General features: G+C 49.1%; 1 protein-coding gene across 1 annotated transcript; it reads left to right on the forward strand.

The window, feature by feature from the left end:
* The first annotated feature begins 1,464 nt into the window (after positions 1-1,464).
* Gsdmb (gasdermin B) lies at positions 1,465-14,716 on the forward strand. Its single transcript, XM_075941788.1, is given in 10 exon segments — positions 1,465-1,574; positions 4,729-4,968; positions 8,558-8,747; positions 10,263-10,294; positions 10,297-10,418; positions 10,533-10,594; positions 13,245-13,405; positions 13,518-13,658; positions 13,983-14,053; positions 14,530-14,716. Coding segments are annotated over 9 exon segments (1,164 nt in total). The 5' UTR covers positions 1,465-1,574; positions 4,729-4,733; the 3' UTR covers positions 14,680-14,716.
* Positions 14,717-15,265: the final 549 nt, after the last annotated feature.

A 15,265-nucleotide genomic window follows, 5' to 3' on the forward strand; every position in this document is an offset into this window, starting at 1 on the left:
AAAAAAAAAAAAAAAAAAAGAAAACACAGGATCTCCATCAGCCGTCTTAGAATGGATTATGGAGGGCTTTAGGGCATACTCCCCTATGGATCCTCAGGCCGAGGAAAATAGGTCATCTGTGGTCCTGGCCTTTGTTAATTAGACCACGCCTGACGTTAGGTGCAAATCACAGAAGATAGATGGGCTTACAGATCAGAGCATCCAGGAGCCGTGAGCAGTAGCTCAGTGTACAACAGAGAAGCCTCAGAGGATAAACAGATGAGGGTCATTGCTGCAGAGAATGCAGAGTAGCCTGGAAATACAGCAAGAACCCTAGCAGCCACCGCAGGAGACCCAGGTGAAAAGAAGGACCGACTGAGACGAGACGCCTAGCCAGAGGCCAAGGTAAGGACCTCCACCGAAGGGAGCATCCTAGATGCAAAAAGATCCATGTGCTTATTGCAGGGGAATGGGACATTGGGCTAAAGGGTGCTCTCAGGAGTCCAAACATAAGGACTATGACTCTGGATGTGACTCCTGCCACGGGGTTTGAGTCCCCTCCCTGAGCCCAGGGAAAACCTACAAATTTAGTAGTAGTAGAACTGGAACTCAACATTTTTTTAAAAATATTTGTTTATTTATTTATTATGTATACAATGTTCTGTCTGTGTGTATGTCTGCAGGCCAGAAGAGGGCACCAGACCTCATTACAGATGGTTGTGAGCCACCATGTGGTTGCTGGGAATTGAACTCAGGACCTTTGGAAGAGCAGGCAATGCTCTTAACCACTGAGCCATCTCTCCAGCCCCTGGAACTCAACATTTGATCTAAACCAAACACCAAGGGAACCTCTCTCAAAAAAAGTCTTGGGTGCAGGGAGCCACAGGTATGAGCCAATATTCATGGACTACCCGAAGAACAGTGGATCTTGAAACGGGTCAGGTATTCCCCATTCCTTCCTGGTCATACCTAACTGCCCCTACTCCTTGTTACGAATATACCAACCATTGGATAAGATTAAGATGTCATTGAACCTAGAATGTACCTATTCTCTTATACACACACACACACACACCATAGACAAATGTCAGCCAATCAGGGTCTTGAATCCTGAAAACCCCCTTACCCCCAACTTCTACCATGATAAACGGCTGGGCACGCTCTGTTTGTACTGCTGCATCAGACACACAGCCCAAGCCTGATCTTGAATAAATAAAGGCTCTTTTCTTTTGCTTACAGATTTGGACTCGTTGGTGGTCTTTGGGGAGGGAACCTTGGGGTTTGGACATGATTCTCATTCCATCTCAGCTCCCTAGATTGTCCAAGTCAACACACCATTCTCTGGCCCAAAGTCACAGAGCCCCCGTGTCAGAATCTCTCACTCATTGCTGAGTCCAAAGAGCAAAGTCTCTCCTGGCCCTGCCATTCCACCTGGGCCATAATTTGCCTTATATGAAGGCTAGATGGGTGGAGCACCTGTTGTTATCCAGATTTCCAGGAAGTGCTGCTGTTGGGGGCTTTCAGGTGCCTCCATTAGCTCTCCTCCAGCCGGGAGCCGCACAGAGATCTGACAGGATTCTGACTCGCCGTCTCAGGTAAGAAGCTGAGGACGGTGCATCTGAGCTGGCCGTGGCTCTGGGCACTGTCCACACACCTAGAATCCCTAGACTGGAAGAGAGTTGAGAGCAGACTACTGTAAGATAGGACAGACAAAGGGCAGTGGGGGGTTAGGTACCTAGGCCAGACATTAGGGACTTAGGAGGTCACAAGGGGTAGGATACAGTGGTGGTGGAGACCCAGGAAGCTTTTTTGCTTCTTTCAGGGGCCGATTTAGCATCCTGAAATTGGGAAAGGGTTGGTAGGGAACCCAGGAATCCCAACTGGAGCCGAGGGAAGAAATAGCTGTTAGGACTGGTACCCTGAGGGAAGAAATAGCTGTTAGGACTGATACCCTGAAGGAAGAAATAGCTGTTAGGACTGATACCCTGAGGGAAGAAATAACTGTTAGGACTGGTATCCCGAGGGAAGAAATAGCTGTTAGGACTGGTACCCTGAAGGAAGAAATAGCTGTTAGGACTGATACCCTGAGGGAAGAAATAGATGTTAGGACTGGTACCCTGAGGGAAGAAATAGCTGTTAGGACTGGTACCCTGAGGGAAGAAATAACTGTTAGGACTGGTATCCCGAGGGAAGAAATAGCTGTTAGGACTGGTATCCGGAGGGAAGAAATAGCTGTTAGGACTGGTATCCCGAGGGAAGAAATAGCTGTTAGGACTGGTACCCTGAGGGAAGAAATAGCTGTTAGGACTGGTATCCGGAGGGAAGAAATAGCTGTTAGGACTGGTACCCTGAGGGAAGAAATAGCTGTTAGGACTGATACCCTGAGGGAAGAAATAAATGTTAGGACTGGTACCCTGAGGGAAGAAATAGCTGTTAGGACTGGTACCCTGAGGGAAGAAATAGCTGTTAGGACTGGTATCCCGAGGGAAGAAATAGCTGTTAGGACTGGTATCCGGAGGGAAGAAATAGCTGTTAGGACTGGTATCCCGAGGGAAGAAATAGCTGTTAGGACTGGTACCCTGAGGGAAGAAATAGCTGTTAGGACTGGTATCCGGAGGGAAGAAATAGCTGTTAGGACTGGTACCCTGAGGGAAGAAATAGCTGTTAGGACTGATACCCTGAGGGAAGAAATAAATGTTAGGACTGGTACCCTGAGGGAAGAAATAGCTGTTAGGACTGGTACCCTGAGGGAAGAAATAACTGTTAGGACTGGTATCCCGAGGGAAGAAATAGCTGTTAGGACTGGTATCCGGAGGGAAGAAATAGCTGTTAGGACTGGTATCCCGAGGGAAGAAATAGCTGTTAGGACTGGTACCCTGAGGGAAGAAATAGCTGTTAGGACTGGTACCCTGAGGGAAGAAATAGCTGTTAGGACTGGTACCCTGAGGGAAGAAATAGCTGTTAGGACTGGTATCCTGAGGGAAGAAATAGCTGTTAGGACTGGTACCCTGAGGGAAGAAATAGCTGTTAGGACTGGTACCCTGAGGGAAGAAATAGCTGTTAGGACTGGTACCCTGAGGGAAGAAATAGCTGTTAGGACTGGTACCCTGAGGGAAGAAATAGCTGTTAGGACTGGTACCCTGAGGGAAGAAATAGCTGTTAGGACTGGTACCCTGAGGGAAGAAATAGCTGTTAGGACTGGTACCCTGAGGGAAGAAATAGCTGTTAGGACTGGTACCCTGAGGGAAGAAATAACTGTTAGGACTGGTATCCCGAGGGAAGAAATAGCTGTTAGGACTGGTATCCGGAGGGAAGAAATAGCTGTTAGGACTGGTATCCCGAGGGAAGAAATAGCTGTTAGGACTGGTACCCTGAGGGAAGAAATAGCTGTTAGGACTGGTATCCGGAGGGAAGAAATAGCTGTTAGGACTGGTACCCTGAGGGAAGAAATAGCTGTTAGGACTGATACCCTGAGGGAAGAAATAAATGTTAGGACTGGTACCCTGAGGGAAGAAATAGCTGTTAGGACTGGTACCCTGAGGGAAGAAATAACTGTTAGGACTGGTATCCCGAGGGAAGAAATAGCTGTTAGGACTGGTATCCGGAGGGAAGAAATAGCTGTTAGGACTGGTATCCCGAGGGAAGAAATAGCTGTTAGGACTGGTACCCTGAGGGAAGAAATAGCTGTTAGGACTGGTACCCTGAGGGAAGAAATAGCTGTTAGGACTGGTACCCTGAGGGAAGAAATAGCTGTTAGGACTGGTACCCTGAGGGAAGAAATAGCTGTTAGGACTGGTACCCTGAGGGAAGAAATAGCTGTTAGGACTGGTACCCTGAGGGAAGAAATAGCTGTTAGGACTGGTACCCTGAGGGAAGAAATAGCTGTTAGGACTGGTACCCTGAGGGAAGAAATAGCTGTTAGGACTGGTACCCTGAGGGAAGAAATAGCTGTTAGGACTGGTATCCGGAGGGAAGAAATAGCTGTTAGGACTGGTACCCTGAGGGAAGAAATAGCTGTTAGGACTGGTACCCTGAGGGAAGAAATAGCTGTTAGGACTGGTACCCTGAGGTCTGGCACTTGGCAATCGTTGGAGTCTTCTCAACCCTCATGCCTTTGGGACAGCAACCTTGCTCTGAGAAATGCAGAAACTGGGGTTCACTTTCCTGTGTGGGGCAACCCCACCCCATTTGTCTCAGTAGGTTCTATGAAGGCCTGAGAGAGATTTGCGGTCTGTGTGTCACGATTGCCTCACTCTCAACACGCAGGGAAGATTAGCTATTCCAGTTCCTAGTTGTCTAGAACTGTGAGCCCTTGCTTGACCCCAGGCTGTGAAAGGCAGTAGATTAAAAATCAAGAGTCAGGGACTGGAGAGATAGTTCACTGGCTGCTCTTCCAAAGGATCTGGTTTCAGTGCCCAACACCCATAATGTGGCTCATGACCATCTGTAATTCCAGTTCTGGGAGATCAGACATTTTCTTACTTCCATGGACACCAGGCATAAAGGTGCATATATGTACATGCAGACAAAACACTCATATACATTAAATAATAAATCTAAAAAAGAAAACACAAAATCAGATGTGGTGACCCACCTGTAATTCCAGCTTTTGGGAGGTGGAGGCAGGAGTTCCGGGGCATCCTTCACTACAAAGCAGGTTTGAGGTCAGTCTAAGCTAGACATGACTGTCTTAAAGCAAAACAACAAAAAGCCCGTTCTGACCCGATGCATCTCTCACTGTTGGTCCAGGCGTAATGTCTGTGTTTGAAAGTGTCACAAGATCCCTGGTCCAGGAGTTGGATTCTGGAGGGGATATGATTCCTGTCAAAAGTATGGTTGACGCTGGTGCATTCAAGTGTGGTTATTTAGTGAGAGGACGGAAGAGGTTCTGGGGATGGTCCTACTACCACAAGACAGACCTCACCCTGGAGGACATACTGGACGAAAAGGACGAAGGACTATTTGGTAGGCTGCCTGCAGGATGTAGAGGTCAGTATGTGGCAGGTAAGAAATGACCAGCTTGAAACCTTGCCTGCTTGTACCCCGTGCTCAGCTCTGCATTGCCCTCAGCTAGTTGATTTGTACACGCTGGCACACCTCCAGGAAGACACACACAGAAGGGTTGGTGTAAAATAGAGAATTTTGTTTTGGCTTGCTTTTTCAAGACTGTTTTTCTGTGTAGCTCTGACTGTCCTAGAACTCGCTCTGTAGACCAGGCTGGCCTCGAACTCACAGAGATCCGCCTGCCTCTGCCTCCCGAGTGCTGGGATTAAAGGCGTATGCCACCATCGTCCGGCTTCTCTGACTGTTTCTTACTAGTCAAAGGAGGGGGTCACACTTCCCTCTCCCCCAGTTCTGCAGGGAGTGACTGGCATGATTTCTTCATTAAGCTTTTCTGGGATAAAGGCGTGCACCACCACCGCCTGGTGAGATATCTTTGTATTGGAAGTCATTCCTACATAGTCTCCCTTTCCTGCGTCTCTCTACAATTCCAATTCCTGAGCTCTGAGTTTATATTTTTATAATTAAACTGATGGGTAAATGGAGGAAGATATGATAGTCAGGATGGACGCAGACTTCACAGCTAAGGTTGCCCGGTTTTGAAGGCCACTCTGCTGTTGACCGGCAGGGTGATGTCTGGAGAGCTGCTTTTTATCTGTGTAGGTTTCAGAGTCTTCACCTGTGAACTCTAAATGACTAAGTAAAGGGCTGTGCCGGCCATGGGAGGTGCACGCAGACTCTCCCTCTGGTAGCTCTGCTGCTGGACAGTACCCCTCTTCCCTGGGCGTGGGCTGAAAGACAAGTTGAACTGAAATTTAGAAGGCATCAGTTCTCAGCTATGGGTCGTGACTCCTTTGTGGGCTATAACGACCCTTTCACAGGGGCTGCATGTTAGATATCCTGTGTATCAGTTACATTATGATTCATCACTAAAAATACAGTGATCACATAGCAACAAAATAATGTTATGGTTGGAGGTTACCACAACATGAGGAACTGTATTAAAGGGTTGCAACATCAGGAAGGTTGAAAAACCATAGCGCTAAGGGTTTTTCTTATCTATCTATCTATCTATCTATCTATCTATCTATCTATCTATCTATCTATCTATCTATCTATCTATCTTTAGTGGCTAAAGAGACAGCTTGGGTGCTGGGAACTGAACTCATATTTTTGGTTGTGAGCCTAGCCTTTTACGGCTGAGCCATCTCTCCAGGGTTTTTATAGGAGGGCTTTACAATGCTGTTTCCCTGCCTCGAAGTGCAGATATTCCTGGGGTTTCTTTTTGTTTCCACCAACCCTGGAATCCATTTTAGTGTCTTACCCTGAATTCAGAAAATCTACCATATTTTAGGTGAACAAATATTTGAGTATGAAACTAAAGTTGTGTGGTCCAGACCTCTCTGCTGTAGTCTCTTAGTCTCTCTGCCCTCTCATGTTGTAGGACATCCACTTTTGCTTGGTTGTTTTCCATGTTTTTCTCTGTGGTTCAGCCGTGGCTATGGCTTGGGTAGTCAAGTGCTCTGCACATCCATGGAGGGTGTGCGTGCTGTCTGCTTGCCTTCCCACTGCTGATCACCTGACCGAGGGGGTTTGTTGCGTTTCTCTGTGAAGTTCATATTGCCCTCCTACACTGCACTCCTTGTTTTCATCTTTGTCTTTTCTGTCGAGGCATCTTGTTTGTGTGCGTGTTTTACAGATCCGGGAAGAGATGCCCAGCATTTTCCCTCCTCTGTGTTTTCAGTTTGCTCCTTTATGCTCCATGACGTCAGCCAAGGTGGCCACACCTCGAGACGGGAGGGATGAGAAAGGAAGAGCTTTCTAGTTTCTGAGCCACACATCCTGACTGGGCTGATGACCCCACACAGTTTAACCTGCCTGTGAAGTGATGATCAGAATCAAGTTCGCCAGTATCACCCTGCTTCATTGTCATAGATAGACTGGACAGTGACTTTGGCGTGGTCCTGAGAAGGACCTCCTTTCAGTATTAGCACCATTGAGGGCATCAGCCAGGACACTTGTATGCACCATCAAGATGGCTTAGAAAGAGGGCCAACGTGGAATACGTGGAATTCATTTTTCCTTTTTTTTTTCGTTTTTTTGTTTTTTTTTTTTCGAGACAGGGTTTCTCTGTGGTTTTGGAGCCTGTCCTGGAACTAGCTCTTGTAGACCAGGCTGGTCTCGAACTCACAGAGATCCGCCTGCCTCTGCCTCCCGAGTGCTGGGATTAAAGGCGTGCGCCACCACCGCCCGGCTTTCCTTTTTTTTTTATCTAACAAAGTACATATCAAACTTATACTGCTTGAGAAATGAACAGGCCCTGAGACATAAGTGCCATATGGGTTGATTTTTGTTGTTGTTTTTTGAGATAGGGTTTCTCTGGCAGCTTTGGGGCCTGTCCTGTCACTTGCTCTGTAGACCACGCTGGTCTCGAATTCAGAGATCTGCCTGCCTCTGCCTCCCAAGTGCTGGGATTAAAGGCGTGTGTCACTACTGCCTGGCCCCATGGATTGATTTTAAGTAGTTCCTAATTTGGTCATTTTCTACTTCAAATGCATTTCCTCTGGAAATCCTCCAGCTGGGACCCTCACCCGGCAGCAGGAGCTGTCCCTTCTTTGCAGGTCTGTACTTGGGAGGTCTAAGAGGAAGGTCTTCCTGCATCCCCTATATCCTCCCTAAACCACGAGCAGCAGCAGAATCAGCCTACCCAGCGCTGGGCCCCTGATGAATGCTACATCAGATGCCTGGAGTCTGTGCAGATGGGCAGCTTCCCTGGCCACCTCACTCCATCCCTGCACCAGCTTCCCTGGCCACCTCCACCCCTGTACCAGCTTCCCATGATCACCTCACTCCACCCCTGCACCAGTTTCCTTGGCCAACTCCACCCCTGCACCAGCTTCCCATGATCACCTCACTCCACCCCTGCACCAGCTTCCCTGACCACCTCATCCACCCCTGCACTAGCTTCCCTGGCTATCTCACTCCACCCCTGCACCTTCATGCAGACACCAGGGACTGAGCTGCTTGCATTTTGTTTTCCACGTATCCTTTCCTTGCCTCATTTCAGAATCCCAGTGGCATTAGCTTGCATTTGCTGAACCCTGTAATGTGTGCCAGGCACTGTCTTAAGTTCTTTTTTTTTGAATATTTATTTATTTATTATGTATACAATATTCTGTCTATGTGTATCTCTGCAGGCCAGAAGAGGGCACCAGACCTCATTACAGATGGTTGTGAGCCACCATGTGGTTGCTGGGAATTGAACTCAGGACCTTCGGAAGAGCAGGCAATGCTCTTAACCTCTGAGCCATCTCTCCAGCCCCTTAAGTTCTTGCCTGAATACTTGGTGTCCCCACGCATGGGAAGGACTTAGTTAAGATTCTCTCTCTAGAGAGAGGCCAGATGACTTAACAGGTTACCTGGGAAGAAGGGTGCAGGGCAGGCTGATGCCATGGACGGTGGCCTGTAATGTTGAGGACGGCAGGCTTCACGGAGGAAGGGGCAGTGCTAGCAAGGGCTTTCTGGAGAAGGGCCTTTTAGGTTAGCGTCAATGTGATATTTACTCTTGTCTTTCCAGGTGAAAAGGCTAAATTCCAAGTCCAGGATAAAACAGATTCAAAGCTGTCAGTAAAACTGTCGTCAGCAATATTGCCAGCAAAATTCCCTGAAGAAATACTTGCCGTTGAAAGACTCCTGTCCTCTGATTGGAAAATCACCATAATACATAGGAAGCTAACCCAGAGATATTTGGATTTCCTTGTCAACAAGTGAGGCAGGGACCGAAGAGATGGTTCGGTGGTCACGAGCACTTGCTGCTCACACTAAGGACTTAGTATTGGTTCCCAGCACTCACATGGGGGCGCCCAACCATCTGTAACTCCAGTTCCAGGGGATCTGATGCCCTCTTCTGACCTCCATCTCTTGCACCTATATGGTACACATACATACCGCAGGCACTTACACATAGATAGCTACTTTTTAAGATGGGGCTGGAGTCAGGCAGTGGTGGGAACAGACAAGGGGAAGGAAGCCTTCTGGGCATGAGTCATCTCAGGGGCACCCTGGCTGTTCACCCTCAGGCCCACTCCTGTGTTGACCTTCCTTATCTGCCCAGGCAGCCTCCTGGCTCCCTCACAGCCTGCCATCTTCTGAGTGACCGATTGCTGTGGGTCAGATCCAATAGAAACCCAGGACAAAAGACCAACTGTGGTGCCTGTTAGCTTACCAAAGAGGATGCTGGCCCCCAGGCTCACTCAGTAGGGTGGCTCTTCTCAGCTCGCCTCATCTGCCCCTGTCCTACCGTCAACTTCTCCAGCCCGTGGGCTTTGCTTCTCTTCCCCCAGCTTCTCATTCCTATATTATCCTGCCATTTTGGCCTTATGCTCTTTTGGTCAGCTTTCTCTCTCTCCTCTTCTCTCTCTCTTCCCTTCTCTCCCCCAGTGCCTGCTCCCCACTCCAATCTCATCATCGCCTGGTTCAGTCTACTGGTTACATTTAGTCTACTATTTTCTCTCCCTGTTCTGGACAGTTGTGAACCACCATGTGGGTGCTGGGAATTGAACCTGGGTCCACTGGGAGAGCAGCCAGTGCTCTTAACCACTGAGATACGCTTTAGCAAACCAATTTTTGTTTGTTTTATAACAAGATCTCAATTATTGTAGCTCTGGTGGGCCTGGAACTCGAATGTAGACCAGGCTGGCCTTAATAGTAATCCACCTTAGTAAGAGTCCATCACGATGGGGAAATTTGCTAACAAGCAGCAGACATGGTGGCAGGAAGCAGAAGCTGAGAGTTCACATCTCCGACCACAAGCAGGAAGCAGAGAGAGTGGTCTGGTGGTGGCAGGTGGCTTTGAAATCTCAAAGCCTGCCCTTAGCGCTGCACTTCAGCAAGGCCACACCTCCTAATCCTTCCCAAACAGCACCACCAACTGGGAACCAAGACTCTGGGGGACATCTCACTCAAACCACCATGTACCCCCCCCAAGCCAACAAGTGTAGTAAAAAAAAAAAAAGATGTAATTCTGCCTACATCATAGAGGAGGGGTAAGAAGTCTCCCACCATCTGTGATGGGCAGGAACACACGGAATGCTAGTGAGATCCCTTCCCATTGAGCACCCTGCCCCCACCCCACCGTGGGTAGAATGTAGGGTGATAGCTGCAGTGTGTAATGTCCCTTGGCTTTGCAGCCCCACAGGAATTTACTCTGAAAAGGAGGTAGTTGGTGGACACGGAGAGGTCACTGAGAGGCCCTGAACTCTTATCCCTTCCATTCCCTCTAGGAAGGTGAAGCAGAAACTACCCGCTTCATTTAAAACAATATGAAAGAAAATATATATCTGGTGACAGAAACTCTGGAGACAGAGGAGGAGGAAACCCTACAAAGAGAAATGGGCTATAAAATTTTGAGCTCATTTTTTATGGACAGTAACTATGAGGTTAGTACCCTGGGAGATGGGGTGTGGACCAGCCAGCCTTGTGCCATCCACAGAAGCCCCCCCTCCCCAAGGGTGCCTGCCAAGACTAGGCTTTCTTAGCTCCTCCTCCCTCAGGCCTCTCGGAGCAATGCTGGCTGGTCTCTGTGCCTTGTGGAGGAAGAGCGTGCCGCCTTGAAGTAGTCACAGGCTGACTCAGGATGCCCTCTTTTCATTTCCTTTCTTCTTTTATTTTTATTTTTTGGTCTTTTGAGACAAGGTTTCTCCACATAGCCCTGGCTATCCTGAACTGCGAGTACTGCATGCACCAGCACACTCAGTCTGGACAGTCTCTACCACGTGTTATTCTGTCCCGTGTCTGTCTCTCTGTCTAGCAGGCAGGAGGAGCTAGAGTCCCTGGAACAAAGCTTGTCTTCAGTATGTTAAATGAACAGTGGAAACAGCATGGGTTTGGGGTCAGACACGGGTTCGAATTTCAGCTGTAGGACTGGCTCAGATACTTGTCTTAGAGTCTTTTTTTTTCTTTTTTTTTTTTTTTTTGGTTTTTTCGAGACAAGGTTTCTCTGTGGTTTTGGAGCCTGTCCTGGAACTAGCTCTTGTAGACCAGGCTGGTCTCGAACTCACAGAGATCCGCCTGCCTCTGCCTCCCTAGTGCTGGGATTAAAGGCGTGCGCCACCACCGCCCGGCCCTTGTCTTAGAGTCTTAGTTCATCTGTAGACTTAGAATAAAACTGTCTACCTTATAGGAGTGTTTGTGAGATCAGGCAGGATAGCAGTGCAATATCCATCAACACAAACTTTTTCTCCCTAGAGGCAACACAAAAATCACCGTCCCTGCCAACATGATCCTGGCCTATCGAATGAAGCAGCTCATCTTCGAAAATGGGTCAGTATGTGAGCAAGACGCTGTGGGCACAGGAAATGGGGCCCTGAACACATGAGTGGGTGGATGTGGATTGAGCAGAGATCTGTAGCAGCCTGGAATGGGTGGTGAGCCCAGAGGTGGGGCAGGAAGAAGGCACGAGGGCCAGACTGGCTCTGGCCACACTGACAGGGAATGCACCCACCATGACATCAGCCTGCCCTGCAGGATTGCAATCCCAGTTTCCTAACAGATTGGCGATAGCTTCTCCTTCCTTTCCTTCGTTGGGAGCAGTGTGGGGACTGGGAGGGAGGGAAAGGAGGGCATCAATACAGAAACCACTATTTTCTTATTCTTTCTTTCCACCTCTTGGTGTTGGCTTAGTTCTTGACTTCTGGAATGAAGGAAGAAGAAGGTCTTTTCAAGGAGGTGAGTGAGCCCCTGGCCTACCCGGTCATCGTCTCAGAGCATGCAAGGACGGAAGGCAGTGCACGGCAGAGTCTGTAGTCAGATGTGTTCAGAAGGGAGGACGCATGCTTGTGGAGGAGCAGCCTGGATGCACTGTTGTTGGCCCAGGGCCCCCAGGCTCCTTCCAGGGCCACGTGTTAGCGTGGGGTGGGCGAAGGAACTGCACTGAACTAGTCTCAGGTGCCCTGCCGTACCACTCTTGCTCATAGCCTCCCAAATCTGGACTTTTCTGACCAGGCTGGAAGGTCTATGGCTCTGTATGTGTTTCCTCTGGGACATTTGGGGCTTTCCCTGTACCCAAAGAGGCCTCAGGAAGGGACGGAGGATATTTGTACCTTCTATGGGTGTTGGCTGCCGCTCGAGTCACCCAGGCACAGCCCTGTGGCTGCGGGTTGCCGAGGATGTGGGAAGGAGCTTGTAAATATAACTTAGATTACGCGGTAAGGATGCAGGCTCCCTGACATGGGCAATGGCGGCTCATCACTGGGAAAAGAATGCCCATAGGGGTTAGGTGTGCTCAGAGACTCTGAAGACTTCCTCCCTTGGCAGAGAGAGGACTTACTAGCTATGTGTGGGGCCTTGCCTGTCTCTAGGCCCACATACAGTGTGGCAGAATTCATCTATCCTCAGGTTGATATGATGTAACACTACCACTCCGTGGGATCAGCAGAATGGTGCAGGCTGGTGTCTTAGTTAGGGTTATTATTACATGGTATTGTAAAACACCATGGCCCAAGCAATGGGGAAAGGAAATGAGTTATTTGGCTATATTTCCATATCATTGTTCGTCATCAAAGGAAGTCAGGACAGGAACTCAAACAGGGCAGGACCCTAGAGGTGTAGATTTCTCTTTTCTTCCTCCTTCCCTCTTTCTCTCTCTCTCTCTTTCTTTCTTTCTTTCTTTCTTTCTTTCTTTCTTTCTTTCTTTCTTTCTTTCTTTCTCCCCACCTCCTCTTGCTACAAGTCTCTCAAGCTGGCCTTGAAGTTCCTAAGAAGCTGAGGTTGGCCTTGAACTCCTGATCCATCCTCCTGTCTGCTCCTCCCTAGTGTTGGGATTACAGAGGTGCACCACTACACCTGGCTTTGGGGACTACACTTTGGTGAAAATTAAACAAATTTATTTCTGGATATGGCAAACTGGGACTAGATGGGGTGAACTAGGGAGATGGAAGCCAGGTAAATGGGTGATGGGAGGCATGTCGGAAGAGGGAGTTTCCTTTTAACAGAACAAATAGTTTAGAAGAAGGCAAAACACAGAGATGAGATAAAAACAACAACAAAAACAAAAAGTAGATTAAAGTCTAGCCAGGCGTTGTGGTGTTCTATTGTGATCCCAGTTCTTGAGGCAAGATGATCTGAAAGAAGGGCAGTCCTTGGCTACAGAGTGAGCCTGGGCTACAAGAGACTATCTCGGGGGTGGGTTGGGGCAAGGTATAGTAGACTTTACAAATGGAGCCTGTTGGCACAGTGAGTCAGATTCATAATTTTTGTCTTTATAGAAACGCCTCTAGGAAGACAGGGAACTACTGGAACTTTGAAGGAGCACGTAGAGAACACAGGGAGAAGCCTGCAGGAACTGGACGAGAAGCAGAAGAATGTGCTATGCTCTGCCACTACATGCGCCATCAAGGAAGGGGGGTTGGAGGACCTGGAACAGAAAGTAAGGGACCCAAGGAAGAACTGGGGTGGACACAGAGGACTGTGGGGGGAAAAGGCAGGATGGGAATCAACTGGACAGAACCATACTTAGCTTTCCCCTCTCCCACCCCCAGGTTTCTGCTGTCTTGTCTCTGATGCTTCGTTGCAGACTGAGGGCCCAGCAGGTCCTCTCATTCGCACCCTTCATGATAATGCCGGATGCTTGGTAAAAGCACGTGCAGAAGCCATTCTGATGCTCTTGGATGCCTTAATAGGTGAGGAGGAAAGCAGAGCAAGGAGGCTGGTGGAGAATCAAATCTTAGGGAGTGTGTATATTCCATGAGGGGTAGCCCTCAGCATTTTAGAGACTGTCAGTCTTTCCCAGGCCAGATATTGAGGGGAATCTCCCTGTTCCTTCTGGTATAGTCTATAATGCTCCATATTTTAACAGGGAGCAGGAGACATTTGGGATATTCCCACCAGGCCTCCTGGGAGCTCTCTGTAACCCCGGATGATGTATGTGTGGTGAGCCACTGAAGATCGCCACCAAAGCCACATGTCCCTCGCCTTTTCTACTAAAAACCTTTTCCTGCTTCCAGCCCTATCTCACGTAGCCAAGTATGTGAACGAAGCACTGGAGAATGGGAAGCTGCGTTTGCTGAGGGATCAGGTGAGACATTGGATAGAGAGGGCTAGGGCCATAGTAGAGACCAGTGCCTGTGTTCTGGAAGGACCTGGAAACCCCACAGTATAGCCCTTTTTACTCTGTAGTTAGTTACTGCCTGCTCATGTCTGTGCAGCAGGTTTGTGACAAGTCTCTGGACATACATATATACCAGGAGATTTGACATGCTCTGCTGCCTGCCTGTGGGCAAAGAGGATAGAAAAAGACTAGTCCAAGATGGTGTCTGGTGCAATCCTGAGTGCCTGCTGCTAAGTGGAGATGGTGTGGGGTTCTTCAGCTTTGCAGGAAGAATGCCATGATGGATCCAATGTCTGTCACAGCTCAGAATGAAGGGCTGTGGCCAGCTGTTGGCCATTGTGGTCTGGGTGGTGTGCGCGAACGTGTGTGTGTGTGTGTGTGTGTGTGCGCATGCGTGCGTGTGTGAGAGCTCCTAGCTTTTAATCTGGTGAGCTTCCTTTCAGGTGGAGTCAATCCTCCAGAAGAACTGGGGCGATCGGCTTAGGCAGGTTGTGCGCCGTGACCCCGAGGCATGGACCTTCTGTATCCTGTATATTGCTTGCTCTCTCCTGCTATATCTGAACCCTAATAAATCCACCCGTGTCTGTTCCTAACCTAATGTTGGCCTGGATCCTATGCATGGTCTCTGATTAAAAGTGGCAGATTGGGAATAGTGTCTTCTATCATTTCTTCCTTTTGGCATGGCTGGTTTCAAAGCCAAGGTCTTTACTACCACTAGACAAACGCCTGTGACACTGAGTCACACCCCAGTCCTCCTCCTCCTCTAGAAATCTCATTAGATGGCAGAAAAAGGAACAGGCTAGGAGTGGTGACACACACCTGTGACCCCAGCATTCAGGAGGGGAGGATAGGGTCAGGAGGGGAGGGGAGGATCAGGAGGGAAGGATCAGGAGGGGAGGGGAGGGCCAAGAGGGAAGGATCAGGAGGGGAGGGGAGGATCAGGAGGGGAGGGGAGGATCAGGAGGGGAAGATCAGGAGGGGAGGGGAAGATCAGGAGGGGAGGGGAAGATCAGGAGGGGAGGGGAAGATCAGGAGGGGAGGATCAGGAGGGGAGGGGAAGATCAGGAGGGGGAGGATCAGGAGGGGAGAGGAGGATCAGGAGGGGAGGGGAAGATCAGGAGGGGAGGATCAGGAGGGGAGGGGAAGATCAGGAGGGGAGGATCAGGAGGGGAGGGGAAG

Source organism: Microtus pennsylvanicus, chromosome 11 (genome assembly GCF_037038515.1).
Source record: "Microtus pennsylvanicus isolate mMicPen1 chromosome 11, mMicPen1.hap1, whole genome shotgun sequence".
Classification (NCBI taxonomy): domain Eukaryota; kingdom Metazoa; phylum Chordata; class Mammalia; order Rodentia; family Cricetidae; genus Microtus; species Microtus pennsylvanicus.